Source organism: Linepithema humile, chromosome 6 (genome assembly GCF_040581485.1).
Source record: "Linepithema humile isolate Giens D197 chromosome 6, Lhum_UNIL_v1.0, whole genome shotgun sequence".
In the NCBI taxonomy this organism is placed as follows: Eukaryota; Metazoa; Arthropoda; class Insecta; order Hymenoptera; family Formicidae; genus Linepithema; species Linepithema humile.
Genome location: NC_090133.1, coordinates 5651779 through 5672448, shown reverse-complemented (window position 1 = coordinate 5672448; position 20670 = coordinate 5651779). Strand labels below are relative to the sequence as shown.

The window sequence follows — 20670 nt, the reverse complement described above, 5'->3', positions numbered from 1 at the left end:
GTGTAATATATGGATCGGTCTGATGTACGACGTATGGAAGATTAAGAAATTTCGACGATTTATGATCAGGCACACAGTAATGCGTCGCTCGCACGAAATAGAAGATGCAACATACTGTTTGCGTGTTCGGAAATTTCACGCTCCTCCTGGCGATGGCTCGTACGCGCCGGCGAGCGAAAAGTAAAATTTCTGTTGCCGCCTACGTCGTCGTCGATACTATCTCCGTTCTCCGATTACCGATCTTATCGAGTCTCAATGAGATCGTGCGATCACGGCGAACGTGATATTCTCGCTTTCGTCACAGAGGCATTGTTCCTTCAATGAGTGCCATAAACCGTTCGGAATCTCCGCAAAATCTAATACATAACTAATGCATCGGTCGAGCGATTTCTCTTATCGCGATTTCAGGAGAAACGCGCAATATATTTTCAATAGGTATTATTCAGTTTCCGTCAAATAGGAAAAATGTTTCAATGACGAGAGATTGTGAATTCAGATAGGAGAGTAACTTAACAATCATTAACATATATATCTTCAAGAAACAGGAATAAATAGCTTCTCTATAAATATTAAAGTATAAATTTTAAAGTTGGGCTTCATATTAAAACAATAACGTTAGATTAAAAATATTTTATTTATATGTAACTTGTTTGAAATAGGACTACAATTTTTGTTAAATATTCTTTAAGAATGAAAAAAAAAAAAACTTCCCATTTTCTATTCGACAAGCAGAAAGAAATAAAGAAAACAAACTCACAGGCATCGGCGGATGCAGTCCGCGGAACGCAGCACTGCTCCACTTGCGCTGCCTGGCCGGATGATAGTGGCTGCTTCTGTTGTAGACGCTGTTGTTCTGATGATTAGCGTACGGCGAACGCATTGACGGTCGGAATGCCGCGTACGGCGGCATTCCGGTCGCGTTGGCGTGTTGAAAGTCGCCCGCGTCGAAACGATGATGATGCTCCTGCAGGAAGCCGTCGTTCGGGATCGGCGGCATCCTGCCGTAGGCGTGCCGATCGATGTGAGGTGTCGACTGCTCGTGACCGTCACCTATCTTCCCGATCGGTCCGTCCTGGGAGGGTCGTCCGGCGAGGAACGACGCCGGCATCATGGTCGGATGGTGATGTCCGTAAAAGGGGGGAAATCCGAAAGAGCTGGGTAATCCCACAGGACGAAATCCCTGATGCGGCGGCTGACACAATCCGGGAGCGTCCGGGATGTGTGTCGGTTTCTTATCGTTGTAGTGATAACTGTCGCTGCTCGGCTGCCGCTGATAATCTTCCCGCAGCTCGGCTTTGACCTCGACGCCGGCCTCCGTGGGCTCGGGCATCTCGACCTTAACCCTCACCCCGTCGCTCCTGTCCGCGACAGGCTCGCTCTTGATCGCGAAATTCACTGGCGATCTCGCTGGAGGACTCGTCGCGTCTGAGTCCTCGTCGCAACCGCCCACACTCGCTTGCTGCATCCTCGACGATTCACGCGTCGACGCCACGCTCCTCGGACGACGGCGTCATCGCCTTGCGAATTGATAGGACGGACGCCGAACTGCAATATAGCGAATCGTTGTCAATCGATCGCAAACCGATCGTCGTCGGCTGTCGGTTAGTGGCGAGATTGCGCGAGAGAGGCAAAGCGTAAGACACTGTCGTGCATGAATAGCGATGGAATCGGATGCGCATTATTCGGATGCGGAAGTTGTTCGAATTTTAAAATAACTCAGGCTGAATTGTCACAGATGGGAAGGGAACGGAGAATGGGGGCACTGTGATTCTGTTGCGAGAATCGCATCGCATAGTCCATGGGTGCGAGAATTCTGCTCAGCGTCGCGGCACGAGGCGTGCATTCGGAGCGTGTTGTGCGCACATACTTGCAATCCCGGAGCGAATTCGTGATCAGCTTAACATCCTACATCGTGCGAGACACCCCTCGGTGTTTCGCGTGGAAACGGCATAAACGCCGCACAAATCGTCTCGGAACGGGCGTCGTCCGGTTGGACACGTTCGGTTGGAAACGTGGGTCGCGCTGTATTTCGGTCGCGTGGAGGGGGGAGTACGAGTGGAGGGCAAGGGCGGCGTGACAGTTTCCGCGTGTCACGTGTGTCCACCGACCTTAGGCTCCGCCTACTTCTCTGATTTTCCCTCGTGCCGGATCGTTACCTGGCCCTGGCTGCCGGCGACGGCTCTTTCCGACAACCGTCTCATTCGTCGGCGTGCCGAATCTCGGGCGACGAGGGGGACGAGTGGTACTGCCTCTCCCGTAATCGCGGGACACTATCGCAAAAGGAGAGCGAAAATAAGTGTCACTCCCAGATCGGCACGCTCCAATTTCTAGCGCGACCCCCCCGCACCTCCTCTCCCTCGCGCCGCTACCACCCTCGCTCGTCCACCACCTCCTCCTTCTCCACCACCTCCTCCTCCTCCTCCGCTTCCACCGCCTCCCTCTCCTCTTCTGCGACAAACCGCCGAGCGTGAAGCACCACGCGAACACCGGACGCGCGATTGGCGCGTTTTCTTGCCGCTACTGCCGCCGCCTCCACCGCTGCCGCCGTCGTCGTCACCGCGAGAACTCTTTACGGTACACTGCCTCGGGAACGCATCGCGGTTCTCCCGCGCGGAACCACGTTAAGTACCGGACTGGGACGGTTTCGCGCCTTCGCGCTGCTACTGACAGGCGCGTGTGTGAGTAGGTATGTGTGTGACGCGTGTGTGTTCGGTGCGCTGTCCGCCGGCACACACGAGGACACCGTATAACGCACCACCGTCGTCGTAGCCGTCGTCGTAGCCGTCGTTGTCGTCGTTACGAATCGCGAGCAGTCGCACGGTATTATCACCAGGTGACGAGAGAAGCTGTCGGCCGGCGCGAAACACGCAGCGGGGCCCGATACGCAAAGGAAGGCCGGCGGCCTCGGTCGAGCTGATCGCGTACGTACGAGTTTCGTTCCACGCAGCGTGAAACTCTTGGCGGAGGTGCGCGGCGTGCAGCGGCCACCACCAGTCAGCGAAAACGCACGAGGCTGCCCGAGCACAGCCGAGTTAGGATATATCTCTACCTACCTACAGACTACTCTGGCCGCCTCCCGCCTTCCGCGAGCATACACCCGCCGCCGCCGCCGCCGCCGCCGCCAACGCCGCCGCCGTCGCTGCCGACCGACCGACAGACCCACGAAGTGGGTTCACCTTTTGTGAGATCGTCGGGTCCCTCGCGCTCTCGCAAATCCCGCCGAGAGCGTCGCTCGCTGCTGGTCGAATCGTATTTTCGTACTTCATGTCCCGAGCATAACGAGTTCGAGGATCGGGGTGGCTAGACCGAGGGATATCAAAACCGGAACGCTGTCAAAAAGAAAAAAAAAAATGGCTCTCGGAATCGTAGCTTTTAGGGCGGCACACAGTCACGAAATTATTCAAACGTACTGAAATGAGATCAGCACTGTTTAATTTGAATCTGGTTTAAAAATGATTATATTTTTACACGCCGCATTTAAATTGTTCAAGAGTTAATCGATTGACGAAATAACTGCAATGATCAAAAGCACGAAAATTACTTTGATTATATGCTGACGTAATTATACGCTACAAATTGATGACGATATATGTTAATAATATTGCAGAAAACGGGTTAAAAAAATCGGAGCAGTCGGCATGATCTCGAAAATATATTTTATTCAATTAAACGCGGGAATACGCGAATCTCGTAATCGAGACGGCTGATTACACTAGTTCAGGTATAGGGTTCATCATCGAAGTTCAGGACGAATCAGTGCAAAATTGCGTTGCAAACTCGGTTATCCGCGAATCTCGTATTTCGGAGCATACATTCGTTATATAACGTTAACGCAGCGTATAACTCGTTTGCTCGCAATGATTCGCGCTAATCCAGTCCAACGTATCGATAGATTTATTGTCCGCGGGGTTGCCGAGGTCAGTTTCCGCGCACCCTTACCTCGTCCGATCAATCCTTTTTTCGCGTCGCTACTTTATATTACTCGCGCCGGTAGTTGCGATGAGAACCATCGGGCGCGGGTCCGCCTGTACCGCCGCCACACGATATATCAGGTTACATATCCGTTGCGTCATGTAAATTGATACCTGTACACGCTCGAACACCGATCGGGCATTTATTTAAGCCATAAATTATCGTAATGTCGATTGGACATGCTCCTAGGTACGATTTTACTAACCAGACCGTCGGCGGTATACACACGAGTATGCACGGAGACAATAAAGCACGCCGGCATTGATTATGTGCGGGCTTAAAGATAGCGACATTACACAATTAACAATTAATCGAGGCAAAGAAATGCTGCTGCAATTTTGTTGCAAAAGATTTCGGCGGACAACAGCAAAGGGAGGTTTTAAAAATTGCATATTTATAAAAAAGAATAAAATAAAAGCATGTAATATTTTTGCAACATTTAGGTATGTATAATTAGAGATAAGCATGATTAGACGAATGGCGCGCGGTTTTTCTGCTGGACGTCGAGTAGAGTCGACAGTGACGTGGATCGATACGACGATATCAGGAATCTGAAAGCAGCGAAACAAAGTATATCCTCGAGAATCTTATAAATAGACCCTAGCATATATAGTTTTCATGTAATGAACATACGGGTACTAGTTATATACCGCGCTCTAAAGAAATGCACTTTATGATGTGAATGAACATTAGAGCATTCTTTTTTTTTTTATTTTTTATTTCTGCATATCTTACATCTTGAATATAATATAAAGAAAAAGGAGATATTGTACATTTAATTAATAATAATTAAAATCGCTAAAAAAATTGATAAATTATTATTATTATTGCAAATGTGTCAAATTATCGATGAGCAAATTCTCCATCTGGCCGAGCTTTACATATAATAAAAAAAAAATATATATATATATAATTAACAATGTTCAAAATTATTTAAAAAATTATCAAGTTATTGCAGCAGATGTTTGTCGTCAACGCGCGAACTCTCCATTTGCGCGAATCGCAATAATATTAAGACGTGACCCGTAACAAGATATTCCGCGATCATCGTGATCCACCTTTAACATCCCAGAACGCGCATTTTCTCACATCGATTCCTTAGCTCATAACCGTCACGTGGATAGAGTTCTTCCTCGCGGAAAACGAGGCTTTTTACAGACGCCTCCGTGTTTTGTCTCGTGTGGCAGGTAAAACGACGGCGCTGCCGCGCTGATGCCGCAGGTACGTAGAGCGGCCGTTGCGGGCTTCGCCTTTCGAGGTAGCCTACGTGCACCCATCCGTACACCGTGTAGCCGAGACAAAAGGAGCAGGAAGGACGGAACCCGTGGATTCCCCCTTTTTCTCCCTCTCTCTCTCTTTCTCTCTCTCTCGCTTTCCTCCCGTCGCTCGCTGCCGCCCTTTACCCTCCTTCTCCCGCTCTTTCTCTCGACGCGTAGCCCGTCGATACGACTCGCGGGGCGAATCGATGCGTGTGTGCATGCACTCTCTTCGCAGCGGGATGACTGGTGAGAGAATTCAATTTCCGTCGTCGTTATCGTGCCTCCATCTTCAAGCTCGGGCCGCGTTCAGATCATCCTCGCTGACTTCTCGCTCTCCTCCCCGTCGGACGAATCCCGCTGCTGCCTGCCGGCATAACGAGACAAAGCCGTCGTTGCCTTCGCTTTGCCTGTTCGCTCGTCTCGCGACCTTTCCGCCGGATGGACTGTCAAGAGCGCGCGTGTTATCGTGGCAACGCGACGATAAGGATCGGCCCGAGCGGCTAGTCGAGCGCGTGTTTAATTATACAGAGCGAATAGGAATGAACCTCGCATCCTGGTGCTCGCTATCGTATTAGTAATCAATTCGGACAATACGATATCTGGCTTCATAATAATGTAAAATGCGGCTGAAGAAGTCCTCAATTTGCTTGCTGAAAATGAAAAAAAAAATTATATTTTAAATCTTAGACATAAGTTTTGTAAAAAATGCTAAGGTGCAACATAACATAAATCTATAAAAGAATGTCCTGTGATAAATATACGATATAAACTCCCCTTAAATTTGAGAGAGAAAATCTGTAGCAATAGTGAGACTATTGATATCGCGAGCAACAAAAGATTGATATGTGCGTATATGTGTGATAGATCGAGTTGACGGTTCGATAAGGCGATTCTACGCGCGAGCGTAGATACGGACTTGTTTTGACGTTTGCTGCAAGAAGCGGTTGTTACGTCAGACGTTAGATACGCCACGCGATCATCGTCGGACTTGGCGATTTTACGATCTTAACGGACGTATCGGGATCTAAAAATCACCAGTGACATCCGCAATTTATCCAGACTATCAGTTACTGCGAGATAATGCTACATATCTACGCGGCCGCGTCGAGCCCCATGCATCATGCATGGCGAAGCGATTATGTTTTACGACCGGGCGAATATAGTCCCCGTTACGCAATCGGGCCGCGCTTCCCAGCTGTTCGATCGACAGTTTAGGCAGAGACGGCCTGCTCTGGTCGGGGCGGTACGAAGAAAAACAAGCGTACAAGTCGATTGCGTGTACATATCGATCGCAGCAATCGTTACTCCTTTTATGCTTGCATTTTCGTTAATCGTAACAATCACCTAAATCTAAATCGGATTAAAAACGTTGACAAGTTTTTAATTGTAATTTACGCAAAGCAAAATTATAACAAGAATAATACAAAATTTTTATTACACAATATTATAATACACATATAATTGAAGAATAGAAACACGAAAAAATTAACTGCCGCTTATATTTCGTAAATTTATTTTTTTTAGCATTTTTATTTTTCTTCAATTGCTTAAATTCAATTACATATAATATATATAATATATCAATATCTGTTTAATATATATAAAATATATTAATATATATCTGTTTCTCAATGTAGTTATCTATTTTTTGTAGTAGCTGCGATCAAAAAGATTTCCTTTATAACGCATGTAACTGAGAAAACAGTAGGTATTTACAAAATCAATATAGAATCCTGTAAAGCTGGACTAATAGAGAGCACGAACGATGATGATTACGAATCGCGTAAGGGATGTTGATCATTGCTTTTCCCAAGTCAAAGACGTAACACAACTCGGTGTGTGCTCAGCGCGAAACTAACGCGGTTTACGCGATGTGCGGAATCGGGATGTTCGCCGGGGCCACGGATCTATATTTCCGTCGCGTTCGCTCGCATCGGGCGATAGCGCGTACACGCCCAACCGAGGCAGCCGATCAATCCTCGGACGGACGCACCTAAGGACATCCTCGCGCGACCGCTCTCCGCCGTCCTCGAAGCAGGAGAGCGGGCGCCTCTCCAGCGGTGATCTCCTGCGCCGCGGCTGATTCCTGGAGAACGGACGGGGAAGGGCGTGTGTCACCAGGACTCTGGGGACAGATCGGGCCAATGGGAAGAGGTGGAAGGCGTGGATCGCGGCGGCTACGGAGGACAGTGTGCGCGGACGACACGGCAAAGTAGGGGACTCTCGAGGCGACACGAGAACGGTCCCTCACAGCGTCTCCCTCTTCGCCGCGCCGCCGCGCGTCCGTCCGTGTGGGATCTCACGGTCACAGAGTCGCCCCGGTTCACCTGGTGGGGAAAGCGACGGAGGGGTTGTAGGAGAAGCGGCACCAGCTGGCGGGGAGCGCCAATACACGCCCATTTGCCCCTGGTGGGGTAGGAGACGGTTCGCGAATCCCCCTCGTCCTGCTTCACGACCCTGCCGGCGGCGCATGTGGCATCTGCTGGTACAGATACGACATCGCACGGCTGACGCGGAGATTGCCGCCAACACACGCACACTGGTGCGCCGACGACTCACGGGGAAACTGCTCTCACCGATTTCGACGAGCGCGCCGAACGTGTGTTGCGCAGAATAGTTGCGGAGTTCGAAGTACGAGACAAAGGAGTATATTCTGCTGTCCTTTCGAGCGAACATTTTGACATTCGGTACGCTTTAAAAAGAATCTGATAAGGAATTATTATCTTTATCGCATTTAGTTTTAAACGGTCGAAGACTACATTTCAAACTTAAGATTTGTTAAATATTTTTTTCAAAGCTAAAAATTATATCGATTGCTCATTGTTGATTTGTAACGGGAGACATTGATACTTCGACGTTGAAACAACGTCAGTCTTCTTAATTTAGCTTCCAGTTTCTCTCATTAAGAGCGGATCTTGAGACATCCCGTATACGTCACGTAACGAGAATCGGTGTCACGAGCGATTGACGCCTCTTAATTGTGGATTTTCTCTTATCTACTGTCACCCTTCGCTTTTCCCGAGAAACACTAAGTCCGCGGATTAGTCTCTCTCTCTCTCTCTCTCTCTATCACCGACGACCCGCGTCGAACGCCTAATCTTTCTCCCGATAATCACTCACTCTAAGGGCTTATTGCATCCACCGATACATTCCAGCAATGGAATTCTCGATGCGGTCGACAAATATCGCTATCGATGGCTCAGAATATTTTTTTGCACTTCAATAGTCGAGATATTTGTCATTCCGTGGACACTAATTATTCCTTGCAGAACGTGTTCCTATATTTTTTCATTTTTCGCACAGATTATGTATCATAATTTGCAGTAAGCGAACATTTCAATTAACGATCATTATTTCGAGTTACGTATTTCGGGAATACGTTGTTGCGGAATATTCGAAAATTTGGCCGACTTCAACGCGACGCGAAGCCGTATATAACAGCAACGTAATCGTATATGTGATGGAATTATTTACGAGATCAATATACATCGATGCGTTTTGCAATGTATATTAGTGCTCGTTGAAGAAGTACTTTATAACTGATGATTATGAGAATACGTAAATTGCGTTTGTTAAATGAGAAACATTATCATTGCCTAGGAGTATCGGATTAACTTTTTCGCTCTCACAACATGTGTGCAATATTTCAAATATTTTCTAATATGATGAGAGAAAAATATTCTGCGATGTATCAAATTATGATTGAATGTATCCATAATTCCATAAAAAATGATTTGCAAGATAACTCTTTCAATGAGCACAATAGTATAAAATATAAATCAAACTTCAAAATACAAACACGAGTTAAATGAACACACGTAATAATCATGGCGAACTAATCAATTACCATTCGCGCGATTCATCATGCTAAAGAGCCGTGCTCTCGCGTAGACACGACTGCCGCATCGTCCGTGCGTGCAGCCATCGTCAAGAACATTCGTGAGATTGCGATTAATCTAACGAGAAGCGTATATCCGTTTCCGATGCGGACGCGAATAGAGCCAGAGTCGGGGCAATTGGATCGGGCCGCAAGGGCACACGAGAGACCAAGTTTCTCTCTCTCTCGTGTCGTGGCGGCGACGGCGCTCGTCTCCGACGGAAATCCACTCGAGCGAGAGAGCGACGTATACTATATCCGTCGGTCCAGCCTTACACAGCCCGATATAACCGGGTTTTCTTTCGACACTTGACATTAAAAGTCACGGTAGGCATTCCGTGCTGCCACGTCCCCGTCACGTCAGGTTGACGGATCGGCGCGCGCACTCAGGAAATTAGGCAATTTCCGGGCGGTGCTCGCTCGTGTCTGCATTTAATAGCACCACCAGTTACTTACCAGTTCGGCGGAGTCGGGACACGACGAGAAGTATCGTTATACGACGGACGGACGGGCGGACCTGGCCACGGAGCCCCCGTGTATTACTCTTCTTCCGCGCCAGACGGACGTCCTATGCCGGATCGATCGCACTCTCTCGAGTCTTTGTCCGTGCTTGTTTATGAGACGCGCCGCGAATGCTCCACGCGCGCTCGCACGCTCGCTCGCAATTCGCGGCATGTCGGTCTGCGTTTCTTGCCGAGTTATCTGCAACCAGATGGAAATGCATCCACTTTTTGCCGCACCCGCAAAAACTACCGCGAAATGACGGTGTCTTCATTTTCGAAGCATCGATCGGTTTACCACATTCCTTCTCGCGTTAGCTTTCGTGTTTACCGCTATTATCATTTTTAGGTTTACAGTCATTGAGATCTTTATTGCCAAGGGTTCTCAATGTCATGTTCTACATTCCTTGCATTCCTCCCTTTTATTTATTAATTTTTTTGCTCACAATATTGCGAGATGCACTATTATTTTATGATAAAATAATTATTGAATTCTATACAATATCTATACATATTTTTTAATGTAAAAACATAAAAATTGCCTCTATCGTTACTACAACTTACGATTGTAATTGCAATTAGACGAAAAATGTTCTTATTCGTCATCAATCGGCTACTCTGCACACATTCGCTCGATCGCTCGTAAGTAAAAAACTGACAGAAACGGGACTCCGAGTCATTGAGAACTTTTAAGCGAATCGGTGTTGAGTTTCACAGACTGTAACTCACGTCGGCCAGATAGAAGCGCATCGAATTATCGCAATACACTTCGAAGCGAACAACAGCATGCGACAATGTCTCGCGCGGGGCGAGGGGAACGAGTATCGTTAGGAGTGCATAATGGAGCCTCTCTGTCGGTGGTGCACGGTGGTCGGTGTTGATAGCCCGGTATGGTGAGAGCGAATCCCGGGGTCACCCCCGGGGTCACTAATGACATACGCAGACTCTCGCGTACGTGCGCGCGCGTACACATAGCGGCCGGTGATCGCCGCCGCGCCGAGGCAGGCGCACGCACGCACGGGGCTAGTTGCACGCACATACGCCCGCATCCCACACACGGAACGCGAACGCAAAAGCGAAACGCGAATTGGCCTCATCAAAGCGAGCAAACAATGCCGGATGCCGCCGATGGCTCAACAAACGTGTGGTTAGCCAAATCACCGTACGGCACGTAGCGCACACCGACGCGATGCCACATCGAGAAATGCCGAACAATGCAACGGCGCGATGCATCGGCGATGCGCCGCGCGCGGCCCTGAAACGCGGCGACCATCGGCGTGCAGTTGCGCCGGCAACGATACTTACTCGGCTCGCCCGGACGATGCGCCCCTACGTGCGCCGATGGCCCTTGTTTGTTTTGTTGCGCGGGACGTTGCTCACGTCGGCAAATAACACGGTACTCGCGCTAGGTGCGAAGACGATGCTTAAGAAATAATTCCACGATGGGGGCGGGAATCGCGCAGCGTGAGGACGATTACGTCCCAGTAGAATTTCCTGCGAGCGCGAATGACATACGATCCGGGGAACACCTCGCCATTAATTCCGGTTGTTCCGAATGCACTTTGTTGCCTTTTCCACACACTCGATGTGAAATAAACACGCGTTAATACTGAGAAAATTACTCATCTTCGCGTTTTCTCTAACAAAGAAATTACTCTGCATTAATGAATGGAAACGCGGAAAAGCTGGGAATCCGCCGAGATGCAAATAAGGCTTTCTTGTCTTCGAGAAGACGTTACTTAAACTCAACGCGGGCGATCTTCTCTTCCGATTCTCGAATAGAGAACTAATAGGACCGAGATCCATCTCGCTGACGGCAGGAAGCTGTTCCGCGTTGTCGAGAAGTATCGACATTACCGTACACATGTGGAGCAGGGCAGACGATCGGCTTGGAGGTAGAAGAAGAACCGTCTAATAAAAATGTTAATTGCACGGCTCGTTAGAAGACCCCCCGCAATGTCTGCTAGAAGTTCAGCCGAGGTCGCCTCGCGGGGAGTCCGCGAGTATTTGCCTTTAAACTTTCGTCCTTTTTCTCGCTTTTCTTTTCCCTCTTCTTTTTTTTTCCTTCTTTCGCCCGATTATTTATCGCCCGATGGCTCGTATACGCGCCCGTGTACATGGAATCTGGATTATGCTCTCCGCGCGCTTCCTAGGTCGAAGAGAACTAACCACGTCGTAAGTAATGAGGCCGATTTGATAACGTAATCCAGTGCACTCTCTCTCTGCGAAATCTCAGATCGGTAAATCTATAAAACGCCAAGTCGAGAGCGAACCGAATTTCTTTTTCCTTTTGTGATACGCGCACGCGGTAAAACAATTTGGCTGGCTATTGCACGGTTTTAGTTTGCGAAATAGCAAATGTAAAATTATCGCAATGTAAATCAGATTATTTTCAAGACAAAATATAAATTTGATATATTCTAAATTAAATATAAAAGTAAATTCTCGAATTGTTAAAATAAATAGCTTGAACATTTCGTTGAATATTAAATTATTCTTTTGCGATATTTCTTAGAGAATTGTATATTTATAAAAAAAGGAAATATTTATCTCTACGTTAACGCAATAAAGTATAGCATTAGTGATAAAATTACAGATAATTATTGTATCCATTTCGAAGCATAAAACTATCATATTTGTCTGTGGTTGCAGTAATATAAAAAGTAAAAAAGTAAAAAAAAAAACAAATACCAACCACGCTCGGCATTTTTCGTAAACGAATTGTTCTTTCGACTCCGCGATCAATTCGCGCCAGGCAATTAAATGCAAAACACATATTTGATATATAAATATCGCGGCGTGTACAATTCTCGCGCTACAGTTTTCGCTGCGCCATATTAAAAACGAATATTTTTGCAATAAATTGCGCATTCCCCGGCCGGGCGTATCTCAATTTCATCTGGCTTGATCTCCATTTCATCAATTTACATAACCCTCCCTCCTGTGATACAATGAAATCAGTTTGAGAGGTAAATTTGATAGCTGCGGTAACTTTGCCTACGCTTCTATGCTCTGAAAGAATTTTGTTTGGTAATTCAATCGTGTAAGCAATGAGCTCGCCGCGTATTAACTGGTAAACTGATTTACTGTTTAACGAAATACCGTTATTCCTTGATTGCGCGAACAATCGCTTTTTTGCTTTCTATCTTGTAATTTTTTAATTGTTAGATAATATGATGCTGATGATATGAACGCTGATGAATCATATTATGTAGTTATATTATACATTATTAGTTATTCACAAGACAGTTATTCACAATAGAAATTAGAAAATTATTTTTAGTGATATCATTATTTTAATATCTCTTTTTATTATAAAATAAAAAGAATTACATCTTTTAAAATAAAAACTTAAATCCGTCCAAAATGAAATTTATTCAACATTAGAAAGATAAGTTTATATATAGAATATTTTTCTAATTTATTCAATAATTATTATTAACCGTCGACTCGCTGGTATTATTTATCACATTCTTTCGCCGTTTATGAAATATTTATTTCACCGTGTCTTTCCGGAGAGAATCCTACACACGTTCGCATAAAAAAAAAAAAAAAAAAACAGGATTTCTCCGGGTGGTTATCTCGCGTTGGGAGAAAAGAGGGGGAGAAAGGACTTCATCCTTTTTTCCGACGGCGGAGAGTCAACGCCAGTTGGCAAAAGCGATCGTCGCTTCAGGGCGCGGCAACTCGGCTGGTCTTTCACGTGAATTAACGCGCGGGCGGAGACCACTCTCTGCTCTACCGATGCAGCGGGGCGCACTTTGTGTTTTTGGGCATTCAGACGTATACGCGTCCGTGGAGGAGCACACGGTTTGTCTGACTTAGACACGCGTACACACGCGAATAGGTCGAAGGTGCGCGCGTACTGGACGTAAAATAAGAGAGAGAAGGAGAGAGTGAGAAAAAGAGAGGAAGAGTCCATTCACAGACATTGAGGCAGTTGAACCCTCCGGCGGGCACGGCAAGCCCTTCCTTCCTTTTATACGTACATACTATATTCCCCGGGTTTTAGGCACAGAAAACTAAAAAGCTAATTTACTTTAAAAGTATCCGGGCGCACGGGCGCGCGCGTGCGAGAGAGAGAGAGAGAGAGAGAGAGAGAGAGAGAGAGAGAGAGAAGAGAGAGAAGAGGGAGCAAGAGGGGGCTTCATCAAACGTGAGCTTTTGAAAAGCCAACCCCCTGGGCTAATGCAGCCAGCGACAGATTGGCGGTGGCCGATTCTCTACGTTCTTTCCGCTCTGTCTCTCTCTGTCTTTCTTCTCCCCTCTCTTTCCATTTATCTAGCGGGCGCGCTTGTTTATTCGCTTCGCCGATACGGTGGCGAATGGTCATTTCGCTGATAGCTCAAACGGATTGCGAAAATGTCCAAACGTGCCCTCATAAAGACGTTCCGCGCGTTGTGACGATTCATAGAGAGAGAGAGAAAGAGAGAGGAAGCGAGGGAGACGGGAGAAAGAGAGCTTTGGGAACGGGAGATTGCTCCCGACTAATTTCAGGTTTTAAATCAAAGTCCCGGTCGAAAGGTCGATGCGTTTCGGTGATTTGGATTCGTTCAGTCAGGCAGTCAAAGTCTATCTGCGCGTTATCGTTATTATGTGAAGCGCTGAGAATAATGTAGCTAAAGCCAAAAAGAAAACCTTAAAGAACTGTAGAAATAAAATTTGAGAGAAAAAGGTTTCAAGTAAATATTCCACAAAGATGAATTATGTCAATTTAAAATGTAACAAATTGAAATCTAATCTATTATAAATGAAATAATTGTAGGAAGTAATTAATTGTGAGAACGTAATATTTCTCAATAATGGGATAAAAAATTATTCTTATTAATTTTACGACTTGTATTAATTATTATATATGTACATGATGTATACATATATATTATCATGATCTTGAAATAAATTATCATTACTTTCATCGTTGAAAATGTTACAATATCATATAATTCGTCTAATTGTTCTTAAGATACAACATGCATACTCTGATACATAATTTTGTTTTCAATGCGTTTTTGCTACAACTACAGCCGAGGCAATTCCTTCCTGCGTAATTAATTGCTGCTTTGCAATTCTAAAGTCAGTCGCGCTCGTCTGACGATCGTTTCGTCACAGTTCCACGAAGGAAACTGACGCGTTCGTCGCCTCGAAGTGGGTGGGAGATAATTCTTTCTTTCTTTCGCTCGCTCGCCGGAGCACAGAAATCGCAGTTGTCTGCAGGACGACACAGTCGGTCTCAGGGCCGTCACGTAAGTCGCCGCATTAAACGCGCCATTATACTTGTAAATCCCGAACAATTAGCCGTAATCAAGCACAGGAAACCACCAGGTGAGCGAGTGGGTACGCAATTATTTTTAAATAGGATTCTCTCCGCGCCGGACCGCGCGCGCGTCTCTCGTAGGACTCGGAGGGGACTATGACGAGTCGTGATTATTAATCCGAGCTCGCGCGAGGAAAGATTGTTAGGCAGATTGTGCGCAACAAGTGCATAAGCGCAGTGCCGCAAATGCGAGCGCGCACCGGAAGTTGTGCCGCGTCGTACCGCCAGCACCTGCCCCTGGCTTTGACATCGTGATTGTCGATGGTATTCGTTCCGTTTCGCGAGTTAACGAGCCCCGAGCTTATTCGTCGAATAATTCATGCGCTCGCTTCTAAGACAGGCGTCGAGTAATTGCATCCTACGGAAACGCGCTCGCTCGCGTACGCGCGCGCATGCGAGCACTCCGTCACTCGAAGCGTCGATCAGAGATATTAACGCTAATTATGGAATATTACATGACCGATCGAATATCGATTCCGGCTACTCTCAGCGGTTACGGCGCGTCTGATTGGTCGATTGCATCGGCGTTTCCGGAATTTCATGAAAGCGTAATTTGTACGCTTTCTTTAACCGTCGTATCCGGCTGTTAACTCTATTAAAACAAGGTACTCGGGGCTAATAAATATTTATTAATTTTAAAGGATTTCATGACGTGCGGATTTTTTTTATTACCCGGCGTTTTATCCAATCGTGTTTACATCCATCTCATTATTCAAATTTACTCCGACTTAATTTTTACTTTCCACGTTACTTTGTACATTATGTTAATGAGTCTCTGTTCTTAGGCCAATATTTTTGCCAAAAATATTAAATTTTAATAAACCGCCGAGGCGCATTTCCTCTGTATCGATCTCGCTCGCGTGTTGCGCGGCTGATAAACAACCCCTCGATTGATCTCGCGAAAGTTCACGTCCGAGAAAACGCTTAGAGGGAGAGGAGAAAGAGATACAGCGAGGGTAAGCCGCTTCGGCGGTCAATTCCACTAACGGCTTAGCACCGCGTCGCGAGAAAAAGCGAGCCGGGAGCAAAAAGCCGCCGGCGGAACTCTGTCACTCTTATTTGCCGAGGCGGCCAATGATCCGTCCAAGGCGGCTTACAAAAGTTTTAATCGACGCCCGTCGCGTCTCACAGTCCCTTCTTCGTCTCCGCCGGTCTTTATTCCGGATGGCCGAGCACGCGCTTGCTTTTTTCCCCTGACGATCAATCTTGGCCCGCGCCAAAAGAGATTCGTTACTGGTAATAGAATTAGCCGAGGAATGCTCTTCGCGCGGCCAAGTCTAGACGCGTTCGAGAGCACGCGGCGCGCTAATGTCGCGAGAATCGCTGACACCGATGACGATGCTCGCGATGAATAAGTCTCGAAGCGGAGGCGTCTTCTCCTCTTTAATGCCGACGAGCCCCATGGACCGAAATATCGATCCCGCGCGGAGCGTGCCCCACCGTTCCGAGTTACCCCTCCGTAGGAAAACCGACTGACGTCATAGCATATATTCCCTTCAGTAGGTCAGTGTGTCAATTTTCAAAACGCAATTGAAACGGCAGATTCTTCGATCAATCGCTCTCACGAGGGACAAGATGAGTATTGCTGACAGTTGAGTATCGAAGGATCTGAAAATTCCGAGTTCGCGTTTTTACATCTAATTTTCTATTTCTGTTCCTATTTTATCGAAATTTTTATTAAAGTAACAAGTATATATTTTATATTAACAAAGGATTATGCGGCCACAAAAATATAAAAATTATCAGAAAAGTTGTTGCAAGCAAAAATGAGAGCTCAGCTTTTCAACATGTCCTTCGTAAAGTTACTTTCGTGCTCAAGGAGACTCAGCTGACGTTCGAATTATCGCAGAAGACACGATATCCGTCAGTTGCCAGAGCACGTTCGCACACTCCGCTGAAACTTTCCTCGATTCTTCAGCACCTTCGCACAACTTCTATCCAAAGGTAAGCATATTCGATTTGCAATCTAATCGACGCGCCTCGAGACTCGAATTGACCTTGGACTCTGCACGATACTTCGAGCGGCATATCACGTTTTTTGCAAATTAACGCAATTTCAATTCAATACGGTGAATCGATTTATGGATTTCAAGCAAGCCGCGAAGGATTCGATTAGACCGTTAAGATTAATCCATCGGAGACCGTTCTGATCTGCGGGCCAGCGCGACAGTCCGCAAAAAGAAGGCGAAATCTGGTTGGATTACGCGCGACACGCCGAATGAATAAATACCGGCTCTACCTAACAGCAAGACAAAAGATCTCGCGTGCGCCTAGGTGAATTGGATCGAGCGATTTCGCAGAATCGACTGCCTACGTCGATCGACACTTGTCCTTGTGGCGTGTGCCCGAAGTATTCGTGGGACTAAGTTTCCGGAGCTTCTCGGAACGCCAAACCACACGTCGTGGTCTTTCGAGCGGTCGTTGATTGGATTCGATGACTTGCTAGATAGATCTGAAAAACCGCTAAAGTCCTCCGCGAAAGATTAGATCAACGCCTTAATAAAACGCAATCGACTTGACGTATTTACGTAAATAAGCAATTTTTTAGTAAACTAAATATCAATATCAGATAAAGATTTATATTATATGCTGTAAATTATTTTTACTACGCAAAATATTGAACGCATTTCTTAATCTTTGAAGAAACACTTGAATAATAATTCAAATAAACGCATATATTGATTGGTTTGGCAACTTTATTATTATTTAAAAAATATAATTCAAGTTTGTTTGAAAAAATATCTACATTTATGAAAAAGTCCGGTTTTCTGTGAGAATTTCGCGGAGCATCCAAATAATGCTCATGAAAGAACCATGTTCTTTCAAAAAATTATTCTTCAGTTTCGTAAAGAGACGCAAATGCTTTATTTCGCAGATCAAAGGCGTAGCTTTAACAATGCGCATCAACCGCGGTAAGTCACCTTTGTTACGACGTATCGGGAAATAATTGCGGATCGATAGCGGAGGGAGACTTCCTAGCGCGAGCGAACATTTCTTATCCCGGATATCGATTGCGCGCTTCCCGGCGGGAACCCTCCAGCGGCGGCACTAAGAAGGGTTTCGGCCGGAGGGCGAGAAGAAGGGTGTTCTCTCAGCAGGGGCGGTGTGTATCGCCGGGCATTACTTTTATTCCGTGTCATTTGAGCCCACACTCGCCCTCTCGACGCGCGCCGCCTCGAGCCACGGACCCACGGATGCAATAGATTTCCCTCAAAGTGGTTTCGTGGCCTCTCTCCGAAACGCGCACGACGACGTAGTAAGCCGTACGTCCGCCGCGCCATATCTTTTGTCTCCCCATTACACAACTGTCCTTCTCCTCCCATCGGCAACGCCGTAAATTCGGAACGACTTGTCGAATAAGTCGCGCCGAGACAAAAGCATTATCAAGGACGACAGTGATCGTTATTTAGATCGTGCAATAACAGATTACAATTATTGCACTCAACGTTCCGGAGCGGTACAGTTTTGTTTCATTTTTGTTCTTACAATGTGAAGGCAAAGAGAAGTAAGTCTTTAAATTTCGGGAATCCATCGCGCGAACGGGCCGCGCTTCTTCTACCGGGCTGTCCCACATCTTCGCGTGGGAATCGTATACGCGGCGAAGCATCAGATAATCGGTAGGTTCGCGAATGATTTAGTGAGAGCCGGGCGGTGTATACAGCACTCAGCGTCGCTCGTAGACGTCGCTCGTAAAAATCCATCGTGAATACGCAAGGAGCCGAACGAGGATGCCACGAATAGCGGTCCGGGGGGTGGGGGGGGGCGAAGGGAGAGAAGGCAGCCGCGAATCGGCGGTCCCACCGGTGGCAAATCTCGTAACGAGGGCTCGTATCTCGGCGGATCTTTATCGCCGGCAATTACGCCCGGTTCCGGCGCGGTCCGGAAGAAGAGGAGCGCGGGCGGTGGAGGCGGTGTGTCCGTGTTGGTATATATACTACTTGCCGTGGCGGCATGACCGTGGAATTATATAAAGATGAAAAGTTAATGCCGGCACGGGGGGAGCCCCGCCGTGCGCGCGCGAGGAACAGCCGGCCCGGCGGCATATCGGCTCTTCTGCTCTAACCCTCAATCACTGAGAGCCCTTATGACCGCCCGCCACGATCCACCGGGGAAAATTCTGGGCGATCATGGAGCGGGCGACATCAAATATGCAGCGCGGGTCGAATCTACGGTTATGTCGCGGCGCTGCGAGAGGGAATGCGCGGGATCGCGGCCCCCGGAAAACGCGCCTGTTTATGGCGCGCGGTTTGTCAAGCGGCACGATACGGCTGGATCTCGATGCTTCTCTACTGAATATCGCAGGGAGACCCTTATAATTCAAGACTGCAGTCGATATAATTCTCGATGCTATCGCAAGTTGCGCGGAAATCATTCTGCGATTGTTGTGAAGATAAACGATTATTTCGGTAAGAGAATTTTTATATAAAATCGATTAAATAAGATTTAAACAACGTGAAGGTGCTTTAATGTGTGAAAGTACTTTTGATTTTTTGAGAAATATATAAAATGTCGAGTTTCGTAATTATGAATTGAGGAGAGATCGCACGATAAGATCAATCTTCACTTGAATTTTCGCACGAGAAGTGAAAACTATAATCTCGCGTGTCGTCGAAGTGTTTTTTGTCCCCTGCGTTCATCGCTCAAGACATCGTTCCCGTTTTCTCCCTCGCGGCGATTCCGTCTTCAAAGCCGCCGACGCGGATGCCCGCGCGAGCGTCTGGTAACCGTCACAGCGCGATCCATGCCGACACGATTTATCGCGTGCGGCGATACGGTCGATGGACCGATGGCGCAAATCGTTCTTTAACGGCGATAAAATTCATGTCGCGAGCGACGCGTTAAATCCTCGCCCGAGGCCGTCGCTCGCGGCCGGACGTTTTCTCGGCGAGCCGGGGCGCCGTGCGGGTCGCGCGCGACGTCAATTTGCACGGGGCGTTTAATGCGACGCGTGATACGGCCGGCCCGAGAACGCGATTTCCAAGTACCAAGTACGACGTAACCTATCGGAGCCTTGAATAATAAATGCACGGGACACGGCCGGTCACGCTAGCTAGGAACACCGGCTTGTCACTCGAAATGTCAGACGAGAGACGTCCATGGCTGTGCAGACTACGGAGGCTATTAATTAATGAAACGCCCGCGCCATTATTGTCGGTAGTAAACATCTGGTCCGGTATACACGGCCGATACCTCGTCCTTTCCGGCGACGTGCCACCTCGACCGCACCGCCATTGGACAGACATTGTGAAATTGCAACCCGTGGAAATGCTAGTCTTTGTGTCTTAACGATATTTATATATTGTACATTTATAACACAAACTATTCTCGCAAGTTATTTATTTTTTTCTAGCAATTACAGTTCTCTGCATATTTTAAAAGCTCACGCGTTCTTAATTTATATTTTTATTTTTGTTTATAGAAGTAATTGCGAGAACTAAATAATTAAAAATTATTGTCGTTATTATTTTTTTACGCGAAAAAGATGTATGAAACTGCGTAAGTTGATATAAGACGATTAAGAAAAGTTATTTTATAAAAATTATCGACTTCCTACAATTTATCGCGAATGTTTCACATTCAAATATTCCCGACATTACGTCCCGAGCACATCTGCTTTAAACTGCGATAATCATAACACCGCTATGAATCTTGCACGTGTGGGCGCGCTCGGATGTAATGCAAAGTTTTTCCTGCGGTGCTGTAATATTTCTTTCCGTCGCGAGTAAACGACACCGGAAAGCGGATGAC

The 20670-nt window shown here is 46.8% G+C and overlaps 1 protein-coding gene and 1 long non-coding RNA gene across 6 annotated transcripts in view; one reads left to right on the top strand and one right to left on the bottom strand.

The window, feature by feature from the left end:
* Positions 1 to 20670, bottom strand: part of disco-r (disco-related) — a 378404-nt gene that overhangs the window by 240233 nt on the left and 117501 nt on the right. The window contains exons 1-2 of one of the 4 annotated variants that reach the window (XM_012375240.2): positions 1868 to 2926; positions 758 to 1545 (exon numbers count right to left, since the gene is read on the bottom strand). The exons of 1 other annotated variant lie outside the window; for it this stretch is intronic. In XM_012375240.2, the coding sequence (XP_012230663.2) occupies positions 758 to 1465 (708 nt within the window). In that variant the 5' untranslated portion in view covers positions 1466 to 1545; positions 1868 to 2926. Of the gene's footprint in view, positions 1 to 757; positions 2928 to 4669; positions 5882 to 9564; positions 9811 to 20670 lie in introns of those variants that run through there. 2 more of the 4 variants (XR_010890593.1, XM_067356513.1) reach the window with 2 other exon arrangements.
* Positions 1 to 20670, top strand: part of LOC137000337 (uncharacterized) — a 126324-nt gene that overhangs the window by 73692 nt on the left and 31962 nt on the right. The gene's annotated exons all lie outside the window — the stretch shown is intronic.